This window comes from Helobdella robusta, assembly GCF_000326865.2.
Source record: "Helobdella robusta unplaced genomic scaffold HELROscaffold_58, whole genome shotgun sequence".
NCBI lineage: Eukaryota > Metazoa > Annelida > Clitellata > Rhynchobdellida > Glossiphoniidae > Helobdella > Helobdella robusta.
The window spans coordinates 340,059-362,649 of record NW_008705317.1 but is presented as its reverse complement, the minus strand read 5'-3'; the positions used below and the strand labels follow the sequence as shown (position 1 = coordinate 362,649).

General features: G+C 32.5%; 3 protein-coding genes across 3 annotated transcripts; 2 read left to right on the top strand and 1 right to left on the bottom strand.

Annotated features, from left to right (window-relative positions):
• The first annotated feature begins 28 nt into the window (after positions 1-28).
• HELRODRAFT_102897 (hypothetical protein) lies at positions 29-6,921 on the top strand. Its single transcript, XM_009028752.1, has 13 exons — positions 29-111; positions 1,891-1,936; positions 3,009-3,075; positions 3,523-3,643; positions 3,919-3,990; positions 4,306-4,386; positions 4,499-4,594; positions 4,755-4,809; positions 5,378-5,470; positions 5,700-5,748; positions 5,895-5,970; positions 6,436-6,654; positions 6,733-6,921. The coding sequence occupies exons 1-12, from the start codon at positions 68-70 to the stop codon at positions 6,557-6,559; spliced, it is 924 nt and encodes a 307-aa protein (XP_009027000.1). The 5' UTR covers positions 29-67; the 3' UTR covers positions 6,560-6,654; positions 6,733-6,921.
• Positions 6,922-8,510: 1,589 nt separating this feature from the next.
• Positions 8,511-12,672, bottom strand: HELRODRAFT_87437 (hypothetical protein; the record flags this gene model as incomplete). Its single annotated transcript, XM_009028711.1, has 5 exons — positions 8,511-8,631; positions 9,305-9,445; positions 11,250-11,344; positions 12,079-12,318; positions 12,466-12,672. 5 exons carry the CDS (start codon positions 12,670-12,672, stop codon positions 8,511-8,513), a joined length of 804 nt encoding a protein of 267 aa, XP_009026959.1.
• Positions 12,673-13,447: 775 nt separating this feature from the next.
• Positions 13,448-15,821, top strand: HELRODRAFT_87424 (hypothetical protein; the record flags this gene model as incomplete). The annotated part of the gene is made up of 5 exons (XM_009028709.1): positions 13,448-13,663; positions 14,740-14,979; positions 15,053-15,159; positions 15,390-15,536; positions 15,677-15,821. The coding sequence occupies 5 exons, from the start codon at positions 13,448-13,450 to the stop codon at positions 15,819-15,821; spliced, it is 855 nt and encodes a 284-aa protein (XP_009026957.1).
• Positions 15,822-22,591: the final 6,770 nt, after the last annotated feature.

Below are 22,591 nucleotides of genomic sequence, written 5' to 3'. Positions count from 1 at the left end.
ACAAATACAAAACATCACAAACGACAAATGCGAGTTTTGCAGGGGCGCATTCAGCCTGAATGAAGCCATGGTCAACTTAAATGGAAAAGTGTGGCACCAAAAATGCTTCGTGTGAGTGTTGTCTAAGTTGTTGTTCATCATGATTATGATGTTGTTGTTGTTGATGGTGATGAATTTAATGTTGCTGTTGTTGTTAATGATAACGATGATTATAAAGTTGTTGTGTTATGGTGTTATGGTCCTTATTATTTATTTTATTATTTTCTTAAAAAATGAATGACTACACAAGTGTTTTAAAATATAGCAGGTTATTACAAAACAAACCCTCATACAATCTCAAACAATCTAGCCAATACAATAGCATAACGTTGTAATAGAACTCTGCCATAGTAGTAATAGCACTAGCGATTGTAGTAATAAAAGGTAGTATTTTAGGTGAAGCTAGCAGCTTGAGTAATAGCGAAACGAAAGAAGGTTTATTTTGTAGCAAAAAAACAAAAAATTCTACCAGAATTTTTGAATTCTATAGAGCCTGGCCATCCAAATAGCAAGAGTAGTAGCAGTAGTAGTAGTGATAGTAGTAGTAGTAGTAGTAGTAGTAGTAGTAGTAGTAGTAGTAGTAGTAGTAGTAGTAGTAGTAGTAATAGTAGTAGTAGTAGTAGTGGTAGTGGTAGTGGTAGTGGTAGTGGTAGTAGTGGTAGTAGTGGTAGTAGTGGTAGTAGTGGTAGTAGTGGTAGTAGTGGTAGTAGTGGTAGTAGTGGTAGTAGTAGTAGTAGTAGCAGTAGTAGCAGTAGTATTAGCAACTAGAACATGCTATTAATAACTTTTAACTTCTTCATGTACTGTATTAGCTATGAATCTATGTAACTCCTTTTTTTGAATCCATTTTATGTTCAACAGGCAGTTTACAAATAAACCGTTGCAGTGATAATAGCAGCTGCTGAAAGGATGAACGGAAGTAGTAGTAGTAATAGTTGTAGTAGTAGTAGTAGTAGTGGTAGTAGTGGTAGTAGTAGTAGTAGTGGTAGTGGTATTAGCAGTAGTAGTAGTAGTGGTATTAGCAGTAGTAGTAGTAGTAGCAGTAGCAGCAGCAGCGCTAGTAGAAAAAGTAACTAAATTTTTGAAATTTTCTTACAAAAGGCCCATTCAATGCAGAACGAAACGAATGTGAGCTTATCTACCAATGTCATTTGTCGCATTACAATTACATTAATGCTCCTTCTGCTAATGTCTTTTTGATGTTGTTGTTGGTGTCACTGTTGATGTTATTGATGATAATAACAATGATAATGATGACGATGATGATGTTGGGAAGATGATGATGGTGTGATGATGATGATGGTGTGATGATGATGGTGGTGTGATGATGATGGTGGTGTTAATTTATTTGTTGAAATGTACCATATGTGTGTGTATTCTATCTAACACAAACAAAGTTGAACATTCAATAATTCACTCACTCACTCACTCACTCACTCACTCACTCACTCACTCACTCGCTCACTCATTCAATCGATCACCCATTCATTCACCCACCCACTCACTCTCTCACTAACATCACAAAAATGATAATAATTACGAATTACGACTGAGCAAGCTAATACTAATTGCTATGCATTTCTTAGGGCTGCTTGTATAATAATTAATGTGGTGGTAATTGTTTTGGCCAACTTTATAATTAACCCCATTCACCATCATCATTATCTTCTTCTTCATCTTCATCATCATCATCATTTTCACCATCATCATCATTATCTTCTTCTTCTCATGATTAACTTTTTTTTTAAATTTATCAAGCATTTAAAATTGTAACAAGTAAATGAAAAATTAGTTAACTGAAGTTGGAAGTTCAATGATAAAGATTATTTTCTACTTCACATTTATCTGCAGATGTGCTCAGTGTTTTCAACAGTTTCCTGACGGAATTTTCTTCGAGGTTCATTCACTCGTTCATTCACTCACTCATTCATTCATTCATTCATTCATTCATTCATTCATTCATTCATTCATTCATTCATTCATTCATTCATTCATTCATTCATTCATTCATTCATTCACTTCTTCGTTTGTTCGTCCGTTTGTTCGTTCGTTAATTTGTTTATTCATTCATTTATTCATTCTTTAATTAATTAATTAATTCATTCATTCTTTCATTTATTTATTCATCCATCCATCTATCTATCCGTCTATTCATTCATTCAACCATTCATTCATTCATTTATTTAATTGTCAGTTTGTTTGATTGTTTGTTTGTTCGTTCGTTAATTTGTTTATTCATTCATTTATTCATTCTTTAATTAATTAATTCATTCATTCATTCTTTCATTTATTTATTCATCCATCCATCTATCTATCCGTCTATTCATTCATTCAACCATTCATTCATTCATTTATTTAATTGTCAGTTTGTTTGATTGTTTGTTTGTTCGTTCGTTAATTTGTTTATTCATTCATTTATTCATTCTTTAATTAATTAATTCATTCATTCATTCTTTCATTTATTTATTCATCCATCCATCTATCTATCCGTCTATTCATTCATTCAACCATTCATTCATTCATTTATTTAATTGTCAGTTTGTTTGATCACTCACTTATTTGTTTATTATTTTCATTTAAAAAAAGAGGAAAGCTTCAAGTCAAATGAAAACATTCTTCATTCATTTGTTCGTTCGTTCGTTCGTTTTTTCATGCACCCATCCATCCATCCGTTCATTCATCCATTCATCAATTTATTCAAATATTCATTCATCCATTCAAATATTCATCCATTTATCAATCAATTCGTTCATTCATCCGTCAGTTTTTCGTCCAATCATCCACACATTAATTTCTTTACTCTATATAATTGGTATTGCTAATCATATAATCATATAATTATTGTAAATAATAATAATAATAATAATAATAATTATATAAATATTACACTTATAATTATTCTAGTTATAATTATTGTTATTATTGTAATTAATGTTGTAATAATTATTTCATTATTCTTCGTAATATAGTTTGAGGGCAGGCTGTATTGCGCTCACGATTTTCAGATATTGTTCGCGCCCTACTGTTCATCATGTAGTAAGTTGTTGTTGTTTTGCTGTTGTTGCTGTTGTTGTTGTTGCTGTTGTTGTTGCTGCTGTTGTTGTTAGTATGAATGTTTTGATATTGTTGTTGTTGTTGCTGCAGTTGTTAATGTGAATGTTTTTGTTGTTGTTGTTGCTGCAGTTGTTAATGTGAATGTTTTTGTTGTTGTTGTTGTTGCTGCAGTTGTTAATGTGAATGTTTTTGTTGTTGTTGCTGCTGCTGCTGTTGTTAATGTGAATGTTTTTGATATTGTTGTTCTTGTTGTTGGTGATGTTGTTGATGTTTTTGTTGTTGTTGCCGTCAGTGGCAGATCTAGAGGAAATGGGGCCGGGCCATTGCTCTCCCGTTGTTGGCATTTTGTTATTAATAGCAAAATGCCAACAACGGGAGAGCCAGAGCTAAACTCAGTTTTTAGACAGGAATAATAATTATCGTTTTTAGAGGAATTTATCCTGGGCCGTGTTATAAAAGCTATGAACACGAATTGGCATCCACACTGCTTCCTATGTGCACAATGCTCCGCCCAACTGGCCGATGTCGGATTCATTAAAACCGGAAATAGGTCAGCTGATTGATTGAATGGTTTGTTGGTTGGTCGGTCGGTTGGTTGGTTGATTGGTTGATTGATGAACTGACTGACTGCATTTGAGATTGACTTTTTTGGCCATGGTTGTCATTATTTGAATGATCATCATCATCAATCCCATTTAACTATCATAATCACCATCATCATCACAATCACCAAGCATTACCATCATTATCACCATCATGATCTTCATCGTCATCATCATATCATCATCATCATTATATCACCAACATCATCATCATCACTACTAGAGCCTTGTGTAAATCTTGTAATGAGGAAGAGAAAGCCAGATTGGTCGGCAAGCACATTTGCTTCAAGTGCAAGTTAGTCTGATGATGATGATGATGATGGCCATCTTCCTCATCATTATCATCATCGTCGTCGTCATTATTATTATCATCATCATATTCATGTTCATTATTAAAAACCACCACCGTCATTATCATCATCATCATCATCCTCATCATCCTCATTATTATCGTCTTCATATGCATCATTAAAAACCACCATCGTCATCATCATCATCATCATCATCATCATCATCATCATCATCATCATCATCATCATCATCATCATCATTATTATCATCATCATATGCATGCATCATTAAAAACCATCATCGTCATTATCGTCATCAGGACTGTCGTAGATGAGAATGACTTTTTGAGGTTCAACCACGAAGTCTTTCATGCCTACCACTTCAAATGCCACGATTGCGGGTCGGTCGATTGACATTTTTTACCCCAATCTGATTGGTCCGTCCGTGGGCCGGTTGACGGCCCTCCAGTTCTATGAATGACATTTTATTTTGATATTTTCGCACATCCCTAGTTGCGAATTGACGTCATCGGCCCGCGAAAAAGATCACGAGTTGTATTGCTTACGTTGCCACGACAAGATGGGAATTCCAATATGTGCGGCGTGTAGGTGGGCGCGTTTGTGATTTCAAATAAAATTAATCTTTTTCAATTTTTATGATGTTTTGCTTAATGATTATATTTTATTCCCGACACTGCTCATAAAAATGTTCTTCTTCAATTGGACTAATGTTGCTGATGTTGTTGCCGAAACATGAACTCATACCCAGGAGACCTATTGAAGAAAGAGCAGTGCATGCCCTTGGAAAGATCTGGCATACTGAGGTTGGCTGGTTGGTTGATTGGTTGGTTGATTGGTTGGTTGATTGATTGGTCGGTTGGTTGGCTGGCTGGTTGGTTGGTTGATTGGTCGGTTGGTTGGCTGGCTGGTTGGTTGATAGTTTGGTTGGTTTGTTGATTTGTTGGCTGCCTGCTTGTTTATTCTAAAGTGTATGCTTGCAATCAAATACATTTAAATGCTGGAACGAATGGATGGATGTAATGTGGATGGATGGATGGATGGATGGATGGATGGATGGATGGATGGATAGATGGATGGATGGATGTTTGCATTTTGATCCCAAATCATCTCCACAAAAAGTTTCATTGGAAGGTTATTTTTCCAAATGAAACAGCCAGAGACATTTTTATTTGAATTTTACGATGGAAGCACATAGAGACAAATTCTCTTTGACTTGAACAAACATTACGTTGAGCAAACAAATTAAGCTTTACAAACTCAGATACTATAGAGACAAACACACACATTCTCTCTTTCTCTCTCACTCTTTCTTTCTTTCTTTTTTCTTTCTTTCTTACACACACACACACACACACACAACAACAACAACAGCATTTTGTCTGCTGCAAATGTGAAAAACCATTCTTCGGCAACCGACATTACGAGAAGAGGGGCTTGGCCTATTGTGAGACTCACTACTTCCAGGTTGGTTTGACGGTCATGAATTGTGAATTGTTACGCCGTGAATTGTGAATTGTTACGTCATGAATTGTTACGCCGTGAATTAATGCGTCATGCATTATGAAATCGTGAATAATTCATTTGTTTTCATGGCTTTTATGAGTAATGCAAAGTTTTCGCATCATCATCGTCATCACCTAATCATCATCATCATCACCATCATTAAGTTTTCCCGCGCAAATTTAACCAATAGGCATTCGGCAATACGTGCTTCTACTGCAACTCTGTCATCACGGGAGACAGTGAGTAATAAATGAATGACATTAATGACAACAACATCAGCACTAACAATTACAACTTCAGCAGCAACAACACATCAACAGCAACACATCAACAACACAAATTATTATTATTATTATTATTAATGTTGTTGCTTATTATCCATCAGCTTTCACTGCTTTCAACAAGGAATGGTGCTGCGGTCATTTCAGCTGCTCCCTCTGTGATCGGAAGATGGACAATAAGTAAATTGATGATGATGATGACGATGATGATGGTGATGATATAAGTGGCGACGACGATGATGATGGTGATTGTAATAATGATGATGATTGTGGGGCTGAAGATGATAATGATGATGATGGTGATCAAAGAAATGGCGATGATGATGATGGTTGTGACGAAGATGATGATGATGATGAAAAGGAGATAAGACGGTTGAAGTGATGATATCTTTAATCATTTTCAATCATTATTTTTTTGTTTAATAACTTAAATCATTTACGAATTATTCTTAACTAATCGGGCTTATTACACGATACAAAAACAATACGAAAAAAATACCTACCTACCTACCTACCTACCTACCTACCTACCTACCTACCTACCTACCTACCTACCTACCTACCTACCTACCTACCTACCTACCTACCTACCTACCTACCTACCTACCTACCTACCTACCTATCTACCTACCTATCTATCTGCAGAACGAAATTCATAGAATTCGACTGCAAGCCTATCTGCAAGGCCTGCTTCAAGAAGTTTCCAAGTGAATTGGTCAAGAGGCAGAGGAAGGCTCTCCAGCAAGAACAAAAAAATTCAAAAAAATAACTGTCTATGTTTTATTTGTCTATGTATTATTTGTCTATGTATTTATTTTATGTTTATGTATTATTTGCTTATGCATTTATTTTATGTTTATGTATTATTTATCTTTGTATTTTGTGTCAATGTTGTCTGTCTATTTGTATTTGTCTATGTATTTCTTATGCGTTTATGTGTAATTTATCTATGCGTTGTTTGTCTATATGTTATTTGTCTATGTATTATTTGTCTGGGTATTATTTGTCTATGTATTATTTGTCTATGTATTACTTTTTAAAAACTTAGTTAACCCCTAAGCAGTGTTTATGTTTCTTTTAATTATTTATTATTTTTATAAAATGTTTAGGTGAAATTAATTTTTCATTAATTTTTTTAATAATTCACGTTAAACAATTCATCAATGTTTTTTTATTTATAAACTTGAAAAGTGTATTCGAAAATTTTTATTTTTTTCGTTTCACCAAAAGGACTCTTCACTGAAATCACTCTGATAATATTGTATGTATATTTTATGATCCACCACAATCTGCGAATGAAAATTTGTTTTGCTCAAATTATTTGTTTAGGACAAAAACGTTAAATCAACTGATCATTTTATATTCTGAGCCAAGTGCATTTAGCATTACATCTCTTACACTATCTCGAGGTTTTTCTTGATAGCTTGATAATATATCAAGGCAATTTACAAGTTGTTGTTGAAGAATTTTATAAAGGTGCGTTCAAATTTCTCAAAATTATTTTTTTACTTTTCACAGTTTATGGTACAGACAAGAATTAATATATTTTAAAAGAGATTGAGAAGTTTGGTTTAGGAATGAGTTACATAAAACAGGAGTGGGCCAACATTTTACTGCGAGGGCCGCATTGAGAACTATTTAACCTTTGAAGGGCCGCATGTGTGTGTGTGTGTGTGTGTGTTGAATAATGCAATTTAAAAATAAATAAACAATGATAACAGTAAAATAAACGAATAAGTTTAGAAATTATAAATAACTTGACTAAAACAAGATATAACGAAATTTAACTAAAATATAACGAAAGTAATATTGTGCTGATTGTCGTGTTTGATTGTTGTTGTTGGTGTTGTGTTGAATAAAAAAACAAACAATACAATACAAATAAACCAGAACGTAAGAATGAAAGAATAGAGTCCCTAACTTACCTATGTTCACTGAATTAACTCACCTACCTATGTTCAATTAGCTCAACTTACGGATTAATCCTACCTATTTGTACGATTACGAAGAAAAAAGTAAGGTAAAGAGGATAACACACAAAGCAAACAAAACGAATGTATGCATGTATGTATTTATGTATGTGTGTATGTATGTGTGTGTGTTTTTGTCTGTGCAAACTCTATATGATCGCGCAATAAAACTCTATATAACCCTGCAATAATACTCTATATAACCGTGCAATAAATCTCTATATAACTGCGTAATAAATAAAACTCTCTATATAACTCTTTGCTTCAAGTTTAGTTCATTCTTGGAAATAAGTTGACGAAAGCGTTGAATTGAGAGTGTTATATATTTTCGACTGCCTCAGTGTTACGTGCTTATCTTAAAAGGCTAACAACGTTGATGTTTCATTTGAAAAAGTTCACAACGAGCAAAAATTTAAAAGGACTCCTTATTAACGTCAGTAAGGTTAATGTTAAAGCCAATCCCCTAAAAAAACTTCCTTGTGAATTTCCCGTTGAATTATTTTTCATCAAAACTGATTTGACCTTCGTCGAAACTGCGGACAATCCTCATCGTTCCTTCGAGGAACAAACTTGGAAAACAAAATAAAAGGGTATATTTTATAAGAGGATAAAAACAATCTTTAAGATATCACATAAACATTGTATAGGTGTAATGGAATGTTTTTCCCATGTGGGGTTATGTCAGGTCAAGTTTGTGTGTGTAGGAATTGTTGTACGTTACGTTGTTCGCCTTGACCTTGACCTATATACTTACTTATTTATAGCCTTTGCCCTCCAGAGATTGTTTGGCACGAAGATATGTTTCCGGTTGGCTAGGATGTCTTCCATCATTATGTCCACTGCAGTTTCCACACTGAGTGGGGTGAAGTTTCTGTACAAATTAACAAATTATATTTAAAAAAAAAAAATTAAAAAAGATTCACAACGAAGGCATGAAGATAGCCTATCAGAGCTGAAACGCCGTAAAATGCAAAAAAAAAGAAATTATATTAATGTGATTAGACAAAATTTGAAATGAAAAGAAACATTTTAGATAGGCTGAAAAGTAATGTTTCCTTGTTTGCTAGTGTAATGTTTATAATTGTACAAATGAAGCTATGAGCGTTGCGTTAAGTTGAATGTTTTTTTTAATCAAAAATAAATTAATTTTTGTTAGCTAGGCAGCATTTTCAGACAAATCAATATCTTTAATTGCAATCAGAAAATTCACATCGTATAAGCTCCTTTTTTGGCAATTTAAAATTTTTTATCTAAATAAAAATCTCCCATTTTGAATATTGAATATGAAAAATTTATCTGATGTTATTGTTTTAAGATGTCTAAAAAATTAAAAATTGAAGGCATAACATATGAAAAAACTTGCCATATCAAAAAATTCCACACTCGGCAACTAACTTTAGCTTGCCACTTAATATAACTCACTCAGACAAATGGCGCTCTGCACATTTAAAAAATTTGTATTGTAATCTTAAATAAAAACAGAAAAAATCATAAATTAAAAAAAATTATGCGAAATTATACAAAAACCAAATAACAAAATGTACTTGGCGAAGGTTACTTTTCTGAACAATTGAGAGTCAACATCAGTTGGGTAGACGATAGAGATGTGGATGCCAAATTTTTTGTGGGCTACGAAGTCCTCTGCCAGTGACTCTGACATGCCCCGTATGCCGAATTTCGTTAGTCTGAATAGGTATTTTTAGATAAGTAATTTAATGGTAATATTCATCAATAGGTAGCAGATAGTATCGCATCATATCGTATCGTATCGTTAACAGGTAGCCATTCAAAATCGTTGAATTTTTTAGAACGCGCAATATCCTTTATCGTTATTCATGAATTAACCTTTATTAATTTTCATAAATAAGTAAAAAATAATCTCGAATATCTAAAATATCAAATACAATGGTAACAATATACGATTCGCCAATCTATTTACATCTCAAATTCAACGAACCAATCATCTATTTAATTATTTCATGTCAATAAACACATTCTGAGCGTTTAAAGTTTAAACTTTAAACTAAGCCTTATAACAGGACAGAACGTAATTTTATTTCGTTAAAACGTTTGTCTGGAGGAGTTGTCTCGAGATGCAAGATAAAATTAGTTACCCGGTATAGAATTTTATGACATAGGAACAGTTTTTCTAAATTTTACTTTACAGATAACAATAAATAATAATAATAAACAATAATAATATATTTAATAATAAATAGCTGTCAATTTAACTAATCTTACTTAGCCTCGATATTTTTACTGGCTTTTTATTTATGGTATCAATTTCAAAAAGGCAAAAAGTAAAAACATATATTTGAATTTAAAAAAATAATTACTCTCTATTATGCCAAAAACAAAATATTTAAACGATAATAAACAGTATTAGTTAAAGACAAGCCCAAAAAAAAGTTATTCGATAACAAATTTTAAAATAATTTTGTAAAATTCAATAAATTTGGAAAAAGTTCAAGTATTGAAGCAATTTATTAATGCTACATAATATTTAACTCACAACTGTTTCAATCAAGTCATTAAAAAAGCATCAAACATCTAAAAATATAATGTCCGTTTAGAACAAAGGATTACAAAAATGTTTAACGTGAATATCTTGAAAAATCTTCGCTCAGAACTGTCGGCAGATGTCTCAGAAATCATAGAAAGCTCTGATGAATTTCATCTTTCTCTCCAGAAAATTGCTTTGAATTTGAATAAAAATTATATTATAAACGACATTATTTACAAACAAACTTTATATATAACAAATCCAATTTTCCAAAAACAATAATATTCCAATAGTAAGAAATAGTATCTGAGGCAATAAATATTGAGATGTTTTGACGGACTAACTTATTTCTTGGGATAATTTCCCAGAGTACATTCGGAACTGAGATGATTCTCTCATTAACTAGCACACCACTTATAATCATGTCTACAGCCGTTTTAACTGGCGCTAACTGGACGTTACTTTTGTTTGAATGAAATTGCGAAAAATTTAAATTATCATGACGTGTTTTAAATATTTTTTGCTTATTTCTATATGAAAAAATTATTGATTGTAAAACGATTTTCATATTTTTAAATATAATAGGTGGTAAGAATTGGACAAAAATCGCAAAAATAACATCAAAATTTATAAAAAAAAACCAATACTAACCTTTTTTTTGATATAGTTAATAAAACTTTAAAAAATGATTTTTTCAAAAAATTTACCATAGGTAATGGGTTTCTAGAAGCTTTTTATAATCAAGCTTGGTGGGATGAACACTGGTTATATGAATGCCAGCATCTATATGGAATGAGGAATTTTTTGAAGATTTCTTCCAATTGTCTATCCTATATTGTGGAAGAGTTTTCAGTTACAACAGCAGTGAAGATTCTAAAAATTTTAATAATTATAGTAATAACAATAAAAAAATTAACGATTATAGTAACTGAAAATATTGTGTTAAAAGATTGTAACAAAATAATTTGAAAAAATGTGAGATCAACACATAATCCACTAAGAAGTATGCCACAGTTTTGAAAATGTTCACTATGTGACCTTTCTTCCTGGCGTTCATTACTGGCAGAAATTCTCCGATTATCTGTTAATAAAATTTTTAAAAAGTTCTTTCTTCAACAAAATTTTTCAAGATATCAACAACAAGCACACAGTGGCAATAAATACACACTTATTGCTTATGATCAGTGGCGGATCTAGTGGTGGTAATGCGGGTGCTTCCCTCCGCACCTGACCATGAAAGCGGAAAATATGGAAGATTCTGTGTAAATTATTATACTAAAACACAGTACTTCGCGTTAATCAAACATGTTGCTTATAATCAGCGGCAGATCAAAAGAAGGGGAATTCGGGGATGCATCCTTACTCATCAGTCCATGAAAGAATTTTTTCTTCAAAATATGGAAGATTTTGTGTAAAATATAGTGACAAACTAAACAGAAATTATAAAAAAAAACTAAGGATTTTGGAAATTATCCCCCACCGAAACGGGATTAAACGGGAATTAGCATGGCTTTAGAATTTGGTCAATCTCTTTACATTTGAACCTTATCAATGCTACTGCAGTGCCGAGCATCTTTATCATTACTACAACGTGTTCCCCATGTTTGTATTTTATATTATTTTTAAAAACATCCCTCAGTTTTTGCTTACAAGTCAATACATTGATTTTATAAAAAAAATATAATAACTTTTAACGAATAATTTTATTCATAAAAACAAATTTAAAAAATAAAACTACATTATCAAAAAACAGCTTTTGGTAATTAATTACCATAATTTTATTCGAATGAAAGTACTTTGTCAAACAAAACCAACCCAGAGAGATCCGAAAATATTTGTAAAACTAAATGGTTGAGATTCCTCTCCTTTCAAGTTAGCATGAGATGCTGGGTCAATGCGGCATGGATTGTTAACCACGATATCCACTTCTCCCAGATCCCGACGTACCAGCCGAGCTACACTTGCCACTGCTTCCTGGATGGAAACATCACATTCATACGAGTAGCATGTGCTGCCTAGTGCTCTCACCTCACTTGCCGTCTCGTCACATCTGCTCTGCAGTTCAATAAATTTATTATTTTCTAATCTGTCTGTTTGTTTTCAATTATCCTGATTAAAAATTTTTTAAATTGAACCTTAATAAATAACAATTCAACAGTATAATTATTTTGCATAACTAAATTTTGACCCTGAGTTACAAACTTTGTCGATGTCCAACAAAGCCAGTTTAGTTTTATGAGCAGCGAACTTGAGGGCCAATTGCCTTCCAATGCCCCCGCCAGCGCCTGTTATCAGAACTACATTTCCTTTTATATCTTTTGGTTTTTTAAGAAGATACAACTCATAAATCGTTATGAAGATGGTCGCTACAATAATCTCTCCAAGCTGGTCAAAGAAAAATTGAAACATGGATTTTAAAAAGTCTGCCATTTTTTAAGATGTCCCACCTGAACTTCAAACATACGTCACAAATACTCACGATGGTCTTAAATGTTGCAAAAAGAACATTCAAAAATCACCAACAACCAAAAATTGGAAAATACACCATTTTTTGTTATGCAGTCTTTATGTTTGTAAAGGCTAACAATGCATAGCTAGGTACAATACAATTATGGAACGTAAATCTCAAATAGTCATGTTTGTGATATTCATAAGCTGATTTTGTAATCATCAATTGCTTTTGCTATATTGAAATTATATAACTTAGAGAACAAGTTTTGATTGCAACATAATCATCCCCATTTAACTCTCCACAAATCTTTTTGAAAAAATCTAAGTCAAATTCATTATAAAGAACAACAAAGTCACATGGCAACGAAGAATTCTTTTACATTTTCAAAACCTGAAAATTTTAGCCGAATATTTGCTTGACTGAGCCCTTTGAAATGAAATTTTCAAAAAATCGTTAAATATCACGAAAATATCATTTGTTGAATACATCATTAATTGCAGAGTCAAGTTACCATCAGCTATCAACTATCAACTACGATAGGTAAGTAGGTTGGATACACACACACGTATTAAACATACCTACGTGTACTTACGATTGTCGTTGCGTCAGCAATATCGATCCGCAATGATAAAAACAGCAACATGTCGTAGCTAAATATACAACGTTAATGAATTATCATGATTTCAAATTTCTTTACGATTCTTAATAATTAAATTAGAAAAATATCACAAAATGGTCATTGCAACGTATTTCAACAAAATTTATTATGTCATGCTGATTTTATGCAGCCTGTTAAAAGAAATTTTCAAAAAAATTTTTCCATTGAAGCGGAAAAATATAAGCGGGAAGGTGGTGCTGATAACCGGAGCTGGTGGGGGCATTGGAAGGCAACTAGCCCTCAAGTTTGCCGCTCAAAAAACTAAACTGGCTTTGTGGGACATCCATGAAGTTTGTAAATATTTGCTGCCGTTAAGTTTAACTACGTTTATATTATAAAGCTTACACTAAAAATGTGATTTGTTGTATAAGTTATAGTTTCGTCTCTTGCCTTGTCTACTTGCATCAAGAAGTGGCTCAGAAAATTAGCTTCATTCAATAATAAAAAACGAATTTTTAAATTAATTTAAAAAAATGTAAAGTTACTAAAAAGCATCGTGTAATATTTAAAAATATTTTTATATCAAAATCTCGATGAAGCTTCAAATTATTATCATCTGAAATATTTACAGATTGGTCGACTTTACGACAATTTTTGATGATATAATTTTCTATGTTTTTTTTTTTTTTGGGTTCAATAGTAAGTGTTAAATGCATCAGTATTAACTTCATCATGGCTGAAGTTTTATTAGTGTTTCAATATTTAGTGTGGCTCGTAGCAGTACATTTACTTGAAGTTCTGTTGATTTGCAGTTGGTAGCTGAAATGTTTAATTCCACAAGTTTTGGCAAAGTTGACGAACGATATCAATTGAAATGATGTACCTTTCATTGAACATTTTAACCAAGCCTGAGTGGGTTGAATCACGATTTTCTAACTATTTCTTAATTCCAACTGAATACTTTCACGTTTGAATCTGTTTTGGCTGATTTGGTCTTCTTCTCCAAAATTCACTTCGTTTTCTTTCACCACTTACAAAGTTTAGAACGGATTCCAAGACCTATGTTTTTACTAAATCAATCTAGGAGCAGTCAGACACATCCTAATCGGCACTATGGAAATGAATTGATTGATTCAAAGTGCGATTATTTAAAAAATCTGCTTGAGTAAACGTTTAATGAAATAATAAATATATAACCAGAAAGTTGTTTAAAAAAATTTGCCTTTTCCAGGTTCATAAATAATTCGATAGGTGAAAATTGTTGACCTACTCGTGAAGATATTGATGCAAATAGTTAGATATGAAAAAGTACAAACACAATCATTAAACGTTTCAAAATAATCCCTAAGATTTTCAAACAAAATTTTTTTAATGTCAAAAACTACAATAAAAAAATAGAAGTAGAGTAGAACTAACGTAATTGCAGGCGACATGCGACGAGACGGCCAGCCAGGTGTCGGCCCTGAATGCCCCCTGCCACTCGTACGTGTGTGACGTTTCCAAGAAGGAGAATGTGGCAAGGGTGGCTCAGATGGTTCGCAGAGATCTGGGGGAGGTGGACATCCTTGTTAACAACGCCGGAGTCATCAACTATAAGAACTTCAGGAACCAGACTGAGGAAGATATCAAAAGAATTGTTAATATCAATTTGATGGCCATGTTTTGGGTTGGTTTGAATTTTTTTTCAATGATAAATTTTGTTATAATTTTTGAATTTAAAAGTAAATGTTTGTTTTAAGACAATACAGGAATTTTTGCCAGAAATGTACAGAAAAAATGATGGTCACATCGTCAACTTATCTTCCATTGCTGGCTGCATTGGAGAGGCAAACGCTGCTGATTACACGTTGATATCTCCAAAATATTTCATCTAGAAATATTTTTTTCCCAAACGTTTAGCGATATTTTAAAACAATCAGTTAAACAAACAGTCTCTCAATCTTGTTATATTCTTGCTACTTCTCAAAATCTAAATTGAATTTACAATCAGTCATTGTTTCAACTCTGAAAATTTAATTTGAAATAAAATAATAAAAACTTCAACTATACTGATTAACAAAAACATTTTTATTCAAGTGCCACAAAATTTGCTGTAAGAGGTTTATCCGAATCTCTGGCCGAAGAGTTCCTTCAGAGTGGAAAGACAGGCCTTCAGGTGTCCATCGTATATCCTGCATCTATTGACACCCCACTACTACGAAGCATCATCCGACCTAACAGACAGTTCGTGCAATTGATTCTTTGATGAGTTCTAACATTAATCTCGGGATTATTTTCTCATTTTGTGGTCGAACTTCCACATAGTATCTAATAAATTACTCACTATACAAAAATTATTTAATCAAATAATTTCAAATGGTAAGGACATTAGTTTCTATGTCGCCAGATGAGGCGGCGCAAGCTATATTGGATGGCGTTTTGGCTGACAAGAAGCACATCTTCGTTCCAAATAAATTGTGGATTTTAGCTGCATTCAACAAGTATCGTCAATTGCGATTTCATCTGTAAAACTTTGTAAACTTGGATAAATTTGCAGCTTCGAATTTGAAACTGTTATCTATTAATATTTTTAAGTAATTTACAAAATTGGATTTTTCATTAGTCTGAAAGTATTGGAAATAATTATTTCAGCTTGTTACCTGAAGAAACTATGAAGATCATCAGAGACTCCGATAGTTTTCGAGTTGATTTTGACGGCAAATAACCAATAAACCAGAATTTTTTATTTATTTTTTATTTTTTCATGTGTAAGTGTGTGTGTGCGTGAGTGCGCGCGCGTGTGGTGTGTGATGAGTGAATGATGTATCAGACCATCAATTATCCGATTCAGCTAGCCTGCATGATATTCAGTGAGATAGTTTCATTTGAAGCGTGAATTGAAGAGTAGCTAAATACAAACGCATGTGCGAGTGTATGTGTGTTTGTTTTGTCTCATTTACGATTAACTTATCATTAAAAATCCACTAATTAATTATAATGTAAATTCATTCTTATTAAATTAATATCTGAGATTTTTTAAGGGACGTTTGGCTAGCCTTAGATCATGTACATCTACATAATAGAACGTACGTCTGTGAATTTGCGAGTTTGTGTGTGCGCGTTTGGGGTGTTTGAGTATGTGTTTGTATGTATAGGTACAAATTTGAATTTATAACTCAGTAATGTCCGGTAACTCTATTAAGACTGCTGTTGTCAATGTTGAATATTTTACAGTTTATATGTTATATATATATTTTTTATCTTGTGTGAGTGTGTTTGTATGTGTGAGTATGTGTGTGTGTGTGTGTGTGTGTGTGTGTGTGTGTGTGTGTGTGTGTGTGTGTGTGTGTGTGTGAGTACAGTGCAAAATGCTTCTATGAATAATTTCTTTACATTTATTTAGAAAATTTATAAGAAAATAGTGTTGATACAATTGATTGAAAACAGCAAGCAATTCAATAGTTTTGTATAAAACAAAAATAATTTATAATTAATAAGTAATTAAAAAGTTTAATTAAACAATTCAATCAATTTGATATAACCGTTAACTATATAACTAATTAATTAGTTTAATTAATTAATTAACAAACGCCTTACAATATAAAAATTACATTTGAATTGCATTGAAAAATGTTGAAAAAGCAGTCTTAATGATGGCAGTTATTATAACGCAAGAATCATAAAAAAGTGATTATTTTAAATAAATATATAATATCATTATGGTTTTTTGTTATTAAATTAATCCAATTGTTGAATGTTTGATTTAAACTTGAGTAAAATAAAGAGATTCGCTGAAGTGGATCTTGTTGCTTAACCAATGAAACGAGAATGATGATGATGATGAAGGTAATGATGGTGCTGATAATGATGGTGATGATAATGAAGATGAAGATGACGACCAAGTTGATAATATTGATAATGATGATTGAAATATTTGCTGTGGTGATAACGATGATGATGATGATAAAGATGCGTATAAAGTATAAACACGATCGTGGTGGATAATGAATGAATGGTGGTGGCTCTGATTAAAATTGCAATGATGACGATGATGATGATGACAACGGTGATAATGATAATGATGATGATGATGATGGAGATAATGATGATGATTGTTATAACGGCAATATGATGATGATGCTATAATTATTTAGCTGGTCACAACTCAGATGAGAGTATCTCAATTCTTCTTGGAATATATCTGGGAAAATGTTAATGAAACAAATATTTAAGCATAAGTTGATTTTACCATATAATTACATGCTTATAAAAATTGTTACTACTACTACTACTGCCGCTGCTGTTGCTGCTGCTTCTACTACAACTATCGCTACAATCGTCAAGTTATCGTTATTTCGTAGGTTCAAGATTTTCGATAGATGAACACAACTGTTCCAAACGCAAACATTGTTGAACGTTTATTTGAATGCCAACAGTAACGGAAACACTAACTAAACTAATCCAAGTTGCTACATAAATCACATTTACGACTTCGCTTCAAACCTCGCTAGAAACCTCGCTATAACAGCCCCTTAATAGCCTCAACTGTACATTTTTACAGTCCTCTATGGTGTGGAAAAATTCTATGGTTTACAATAGATGACAAATAGCGAAGATAATAAATATGACAAGATAACAACAATTAATTATATAGCGCAATTCAATCATTCCCGCGGTTATAATATATATATATATATATATATATATATAATATATATAGTAATAAGCTGAATATAGTAATAAGCTGAAACTAAAAATAAATTAATAATCTTTTAACCTTTCCCAGAATTTTCAGCAAAGCTTTTTTCCACTTTTTTTCATTGCCATTATCGTCATCATCATTATCATGATCAGGGCGGTCATCATCATCATCATGATCGTGGTGGGCATCATCATCATCATGATCGTGATCATCATCAGCATCGTCGACGTGGCCGTCATCATCATCATCATCATCATGACCGTGGTCGCCATCATCATCATCATCATCATCATGACCATCATCATCATCATGGTCATTATCATCATCTTTTCTGTTTGCGTCTTTTTTCTTCTTTCCGTGTTCTCTATTTGATTGAAAGGTGATAATTTACGAATAATTAAATATTTACAACATTGCAGCTAATATTGTTACTACCACTGCTACTACTACTGCTACTAATATTACTACCACTGCTACTACCACTGCTACTACTACTACTGCTAATATTACTACCACTGCTACTACCACTGCTACTACTACTGCTACTAACATTACTACCACTGCTACTACCACTGCTACTACTACTACTGCTAATATTACTACCACTGCTACTACTACTGCTGCTACTAATATTACTACTACTGCTACTACTACCACAACTACTAATGCTGCTGCTGCTACTACTGCTGCTAATTGAATTACTTTATTACTACTACTATTATTTCTACCATAAGAGTAATTACAATAATGACATCATTAATTACAAATACGTTAATTACAACAACAAAATCAACTTCAAAAACTACCGTTTCAACAATAACAACAGCATCAACAACAACAGCAACAACAGCATCAACGATTCAGACACCCACGAGAACGTAGCATACTTCTGCAATTCCTTCCCTTCGAAGACAACCACCTTTGCCCCATCACGATTCTCCTTTTTGCTTGGTGCAGATGACTCTACTTTTGAGGCCTCGCCCTGGTGACTGATGAAGAATAAAAATTTTCCTCACATTTTTGTAACGTAATTTATCGGACGACTGGATGGTGCAAGCTTTTGTGAAATTTATAATACGTAGATGGGTGCATATTCGTGTCTGTGTGTGTGTGCGTTTGTGTGTGTGTGTACGTGTGTGCGCGTGCGTTTGTGTGTGTGTGAGTGTGCGCGCGCGCGTGTGTATTTATGCGCGTGTGTGTGAATTTTTCATTTTAATTTGTACTTTCAGTTTTATAGTTTGGCAATCATATAAATATTCTTTACCTCTTTGTCTTTCCATCTTCACCCTAAAAACCAACAAAAAAAATAAAAATTAATAAATAACAATAATAATATTAATAAGAACTTTTTCTTATTTTCAGAAAAACATTAAATTAAATGAGGTGAAATAGAATGTGATCGAATCTAATTAAAACCTAATTGAAATGTTAAATGCGTAATCTGCCATGCTCGCCGCTCGTCAACAGTGGGTACATAAAGAAATTGAAATCAGTATAAAATTGAATTCAAATTGATTTAAAAATCAGTGTAAAAAAATTTGAGTTAAAACTGATTAAAATTAGTTATTAATAGAGTTTCTCTCACGATAGATAGAAAAGAACTTTTGACTGATTTATTTGGAAAGTTGTGAAAGTGGTCCAACCAAATTATAACAGATGACAACTTAAGAGGATTGAAAATTTCTAGGAGGAAAGTTTCAAATGTCCTAATTACAATTTTTAAATGTTCCAAATCGTCTTTTAAATTATTGACCAAGTTTTGACAATATTTTGATGACTTTAAGTTTTTGGTTTTTGTGAAATTTGTTTCGTGGCAAATCGTCAATTTCAATGGTCCCATTTCTAAAGAGAGTGGTGTCAGGGCGAAGAGAACTGAAGAGGATTGACACGGTGTGGCAGTTGTCGAAATCAGTATCTGCATAAATCGACACGACACGACACATCAGCTGTTGAGTTCGACTTGATTTTTTCTAAAAAGAAAAGATAGATAGTAGTTAGTGCTGACAAAAACCGCAGTTTGATAACACATGTTTGTTGGTTTGAAGGAAGTTACATATCGGGCACAATGGCTTGGATGACTCCCCATCTTGAAAGGTTGGCATTCGCTGGAAGTTGTTGAATTAGTACCTTTCTAACAAATCTAAACAAAACCTCTCGTAAATCGGCTGTGAACATTGACCAACGGGAGGTATGGATCGCTGGAATGTGCTTTTCGGTTGTGTTCATTATTGTTTCTTGGTATTTTAGTGAAGACATGCGAGCAAACTCGAAATCATGTTGTGCCAACGAAAGCACTTTGAGAGCCGGTTTTATTTCAATTGAATCAAGAAGGATATTCTATTTCATTTTTTGTGTGCGCTTTTAAATAATTGGGGAGTTTAACTCGTAATGCTTCTGTGTAATGTTCTGTGTGTTGGTTGTCGCTTAAGATGATGTTAAAGTAGTTATGGCAGGCGTTGACGTTGAACAGTGGTTTCAAACTGTTGACTGGGGCAAACAACTTTTTGCAGACCTCAAAAATTGACGTTTCACCTGGTTTGTCGTGTCTTGTTTTCTTAAATTGAAAGAATTTTTCAAAGGTAATTTCAATCTCAATAGTTTACTTTGTAGCCTATTTGGCTATCAGCAGTGACGGTTGCATCCCAGTTGTTTAAGTTGGTACAACTCTTTTTTAATAAATCAAACAGATTGGTTCGATTATTAAAAAAAAACTGTAACAAGTCAAATGCTAGCATCCGAGTCAATGTTTAGTTTGACGATTCCGTAATTAGAAACGAAATGGTTGTACGTCATAGCTTGAAACGTTGAAGCGAAGTTGTCTGACTGATGTGTCCTTGGGTAGTAAATAATGTTGGAGTGGAAAGTAGGTGGAGTTTTGGACATTTGTTGATGGAGACTGTTGTGAATCATTAGGTGGCGGGACTGTTGTTTGATGACGTAAATTGTTGTTTGAATAATGTTGTTTAATAGTAATAATAATAATAATAAGTTGCTATAATAATAATAGCAACAATAATAGTTAAATCAAAATATTCACTGTTCCTCTATCTACACGTAAGTTGATTAAAATAATCAGCAGCATAATTAATTAATTAATTGATTAATTAATTAATTACGTTTCATCGTTCTGAGCGCGTACATCTGAAATCGCGTTTTTTGAATTCCAGGCCAACTGACGCATATTTGCGACAATATTTAGACGGATCACAATCAGATCATTATTGTGAGCTAGACTAGTGTATTGCAATTAAAATAATTATGCACCTAAGCCATGTTAGTTAGACGGTATATACATTTGGGTATGAATTTTTTTTACAAATCTCACAAACTGCAACAATATGAAAATCTAGATAAATACAAAATTTTTCAAAACATGTAGGTTAGCGTACTCTCAAAGTTTACATAGTTTGCAACACTTTGTACATTGTTGTAACACTTTGTACATTGTTGTAACACTTTGTACATTGTTGTAACACTTGAAGCCGGTTACAAGCAACACACGATAACAAAAGATAACAAAAGATAACATAAGATAACATAAAATAACATAACATAACATAACATAACACAACACAACACAACACAACACAACTTAACATAAAGATTAACAGGCACAGGTCATAAAACACATATAAAGCGCCCATATCAGAATGTATGATTATCCCATCCCCATTCGATGAAAAGAACAACTACACATCTTAAAAACAAAAAGTTAAATAAATAAGTCAAATAAAGTTTAAGAAAAAATTTGAAAAATTTAATAGCGACTACCTCAACCCCTTCGTCTGGGATAGGTCTCGGCGCGTCTTTGTTCGCCAACTCGCTCTGCATGTAGTGTAAATTTGAATGAATTTATTTCTAAATCTTCAAGTTTTCGGGTTTTTTTTCAAATTTTTATTTAATGGTTAATGATTAATGACTCTTTAAATATTATTCAGTCATTATAAATAGCGACAGCCATAAATCATGACTGTATTATTATTTTTTTTTTAAACAAATCAAAATCCTAAAAAAAATCAGAATTCCAAACTGGTCAAAGAGGCTGAAAACAATCACCGCTGCCATATTTTCAATCATATGGCTACGACATTACGACGAGTTACAATAATATTTGGGTAAAGGTTTTTGGTTGGGATTATTATTATATTATTATTATTATTGTTATTATTATTATTACTGTGAAAGGAACAAAACATGAACAATTTTTTGTATCATTTTTTATCATCCTTGTACTCTGATGTGAATGATGAGCATTGATGACTATAATCATTTATATATTTATGAAATTTGATTTTAGATTTTTGAGGTTCAATAATAAAAAGTGTTTCCAATATTACTATATTATCATATACAGTTCTTAGTAGTTCTCGGAGGAAAATTCACAAAACATAAGCCCTTAGTAATGAAAACAGTTCACGCATATCATAATGGCTAAATCAACATACCAAAGAGAATTTAGGATACATCCATCTACTGACATTTATCCATCTACTTAGTCATTCAACTTTGTTAGCAGCGTAATTTTAAATTATTTCATTTTGAAGAAATTTTCAAAATTAAAAAAAAGTAAAAAATCATTCCTTGCAATCACTCACTC

Excerpts from the sequence above, each read along its gene's own strand:
- HELRODRAFT_102897 (XM_009028752.1), top strand. The coding sequence starts at position 68 with ATGGTCAACTTAAATGGAAAAGTGTGGCACCAAAAATGCTTCGT. Across the intron at positions 4,595-4,754 it reads CCAATATGTGCGGCGTGTAG|GAGACCTATTGAAGAAAGAG; the intron begins GTGGGCGCGTTT and ends ACTCATACCCAG. Across the intron at positions 5,749-5,894 it reads CTCTGTCATCACGGGAGACA|CTTTCACTGCTTTCAACAAG; the intron begins GTGAGTAATAAA and ends ATTATCCATCAG.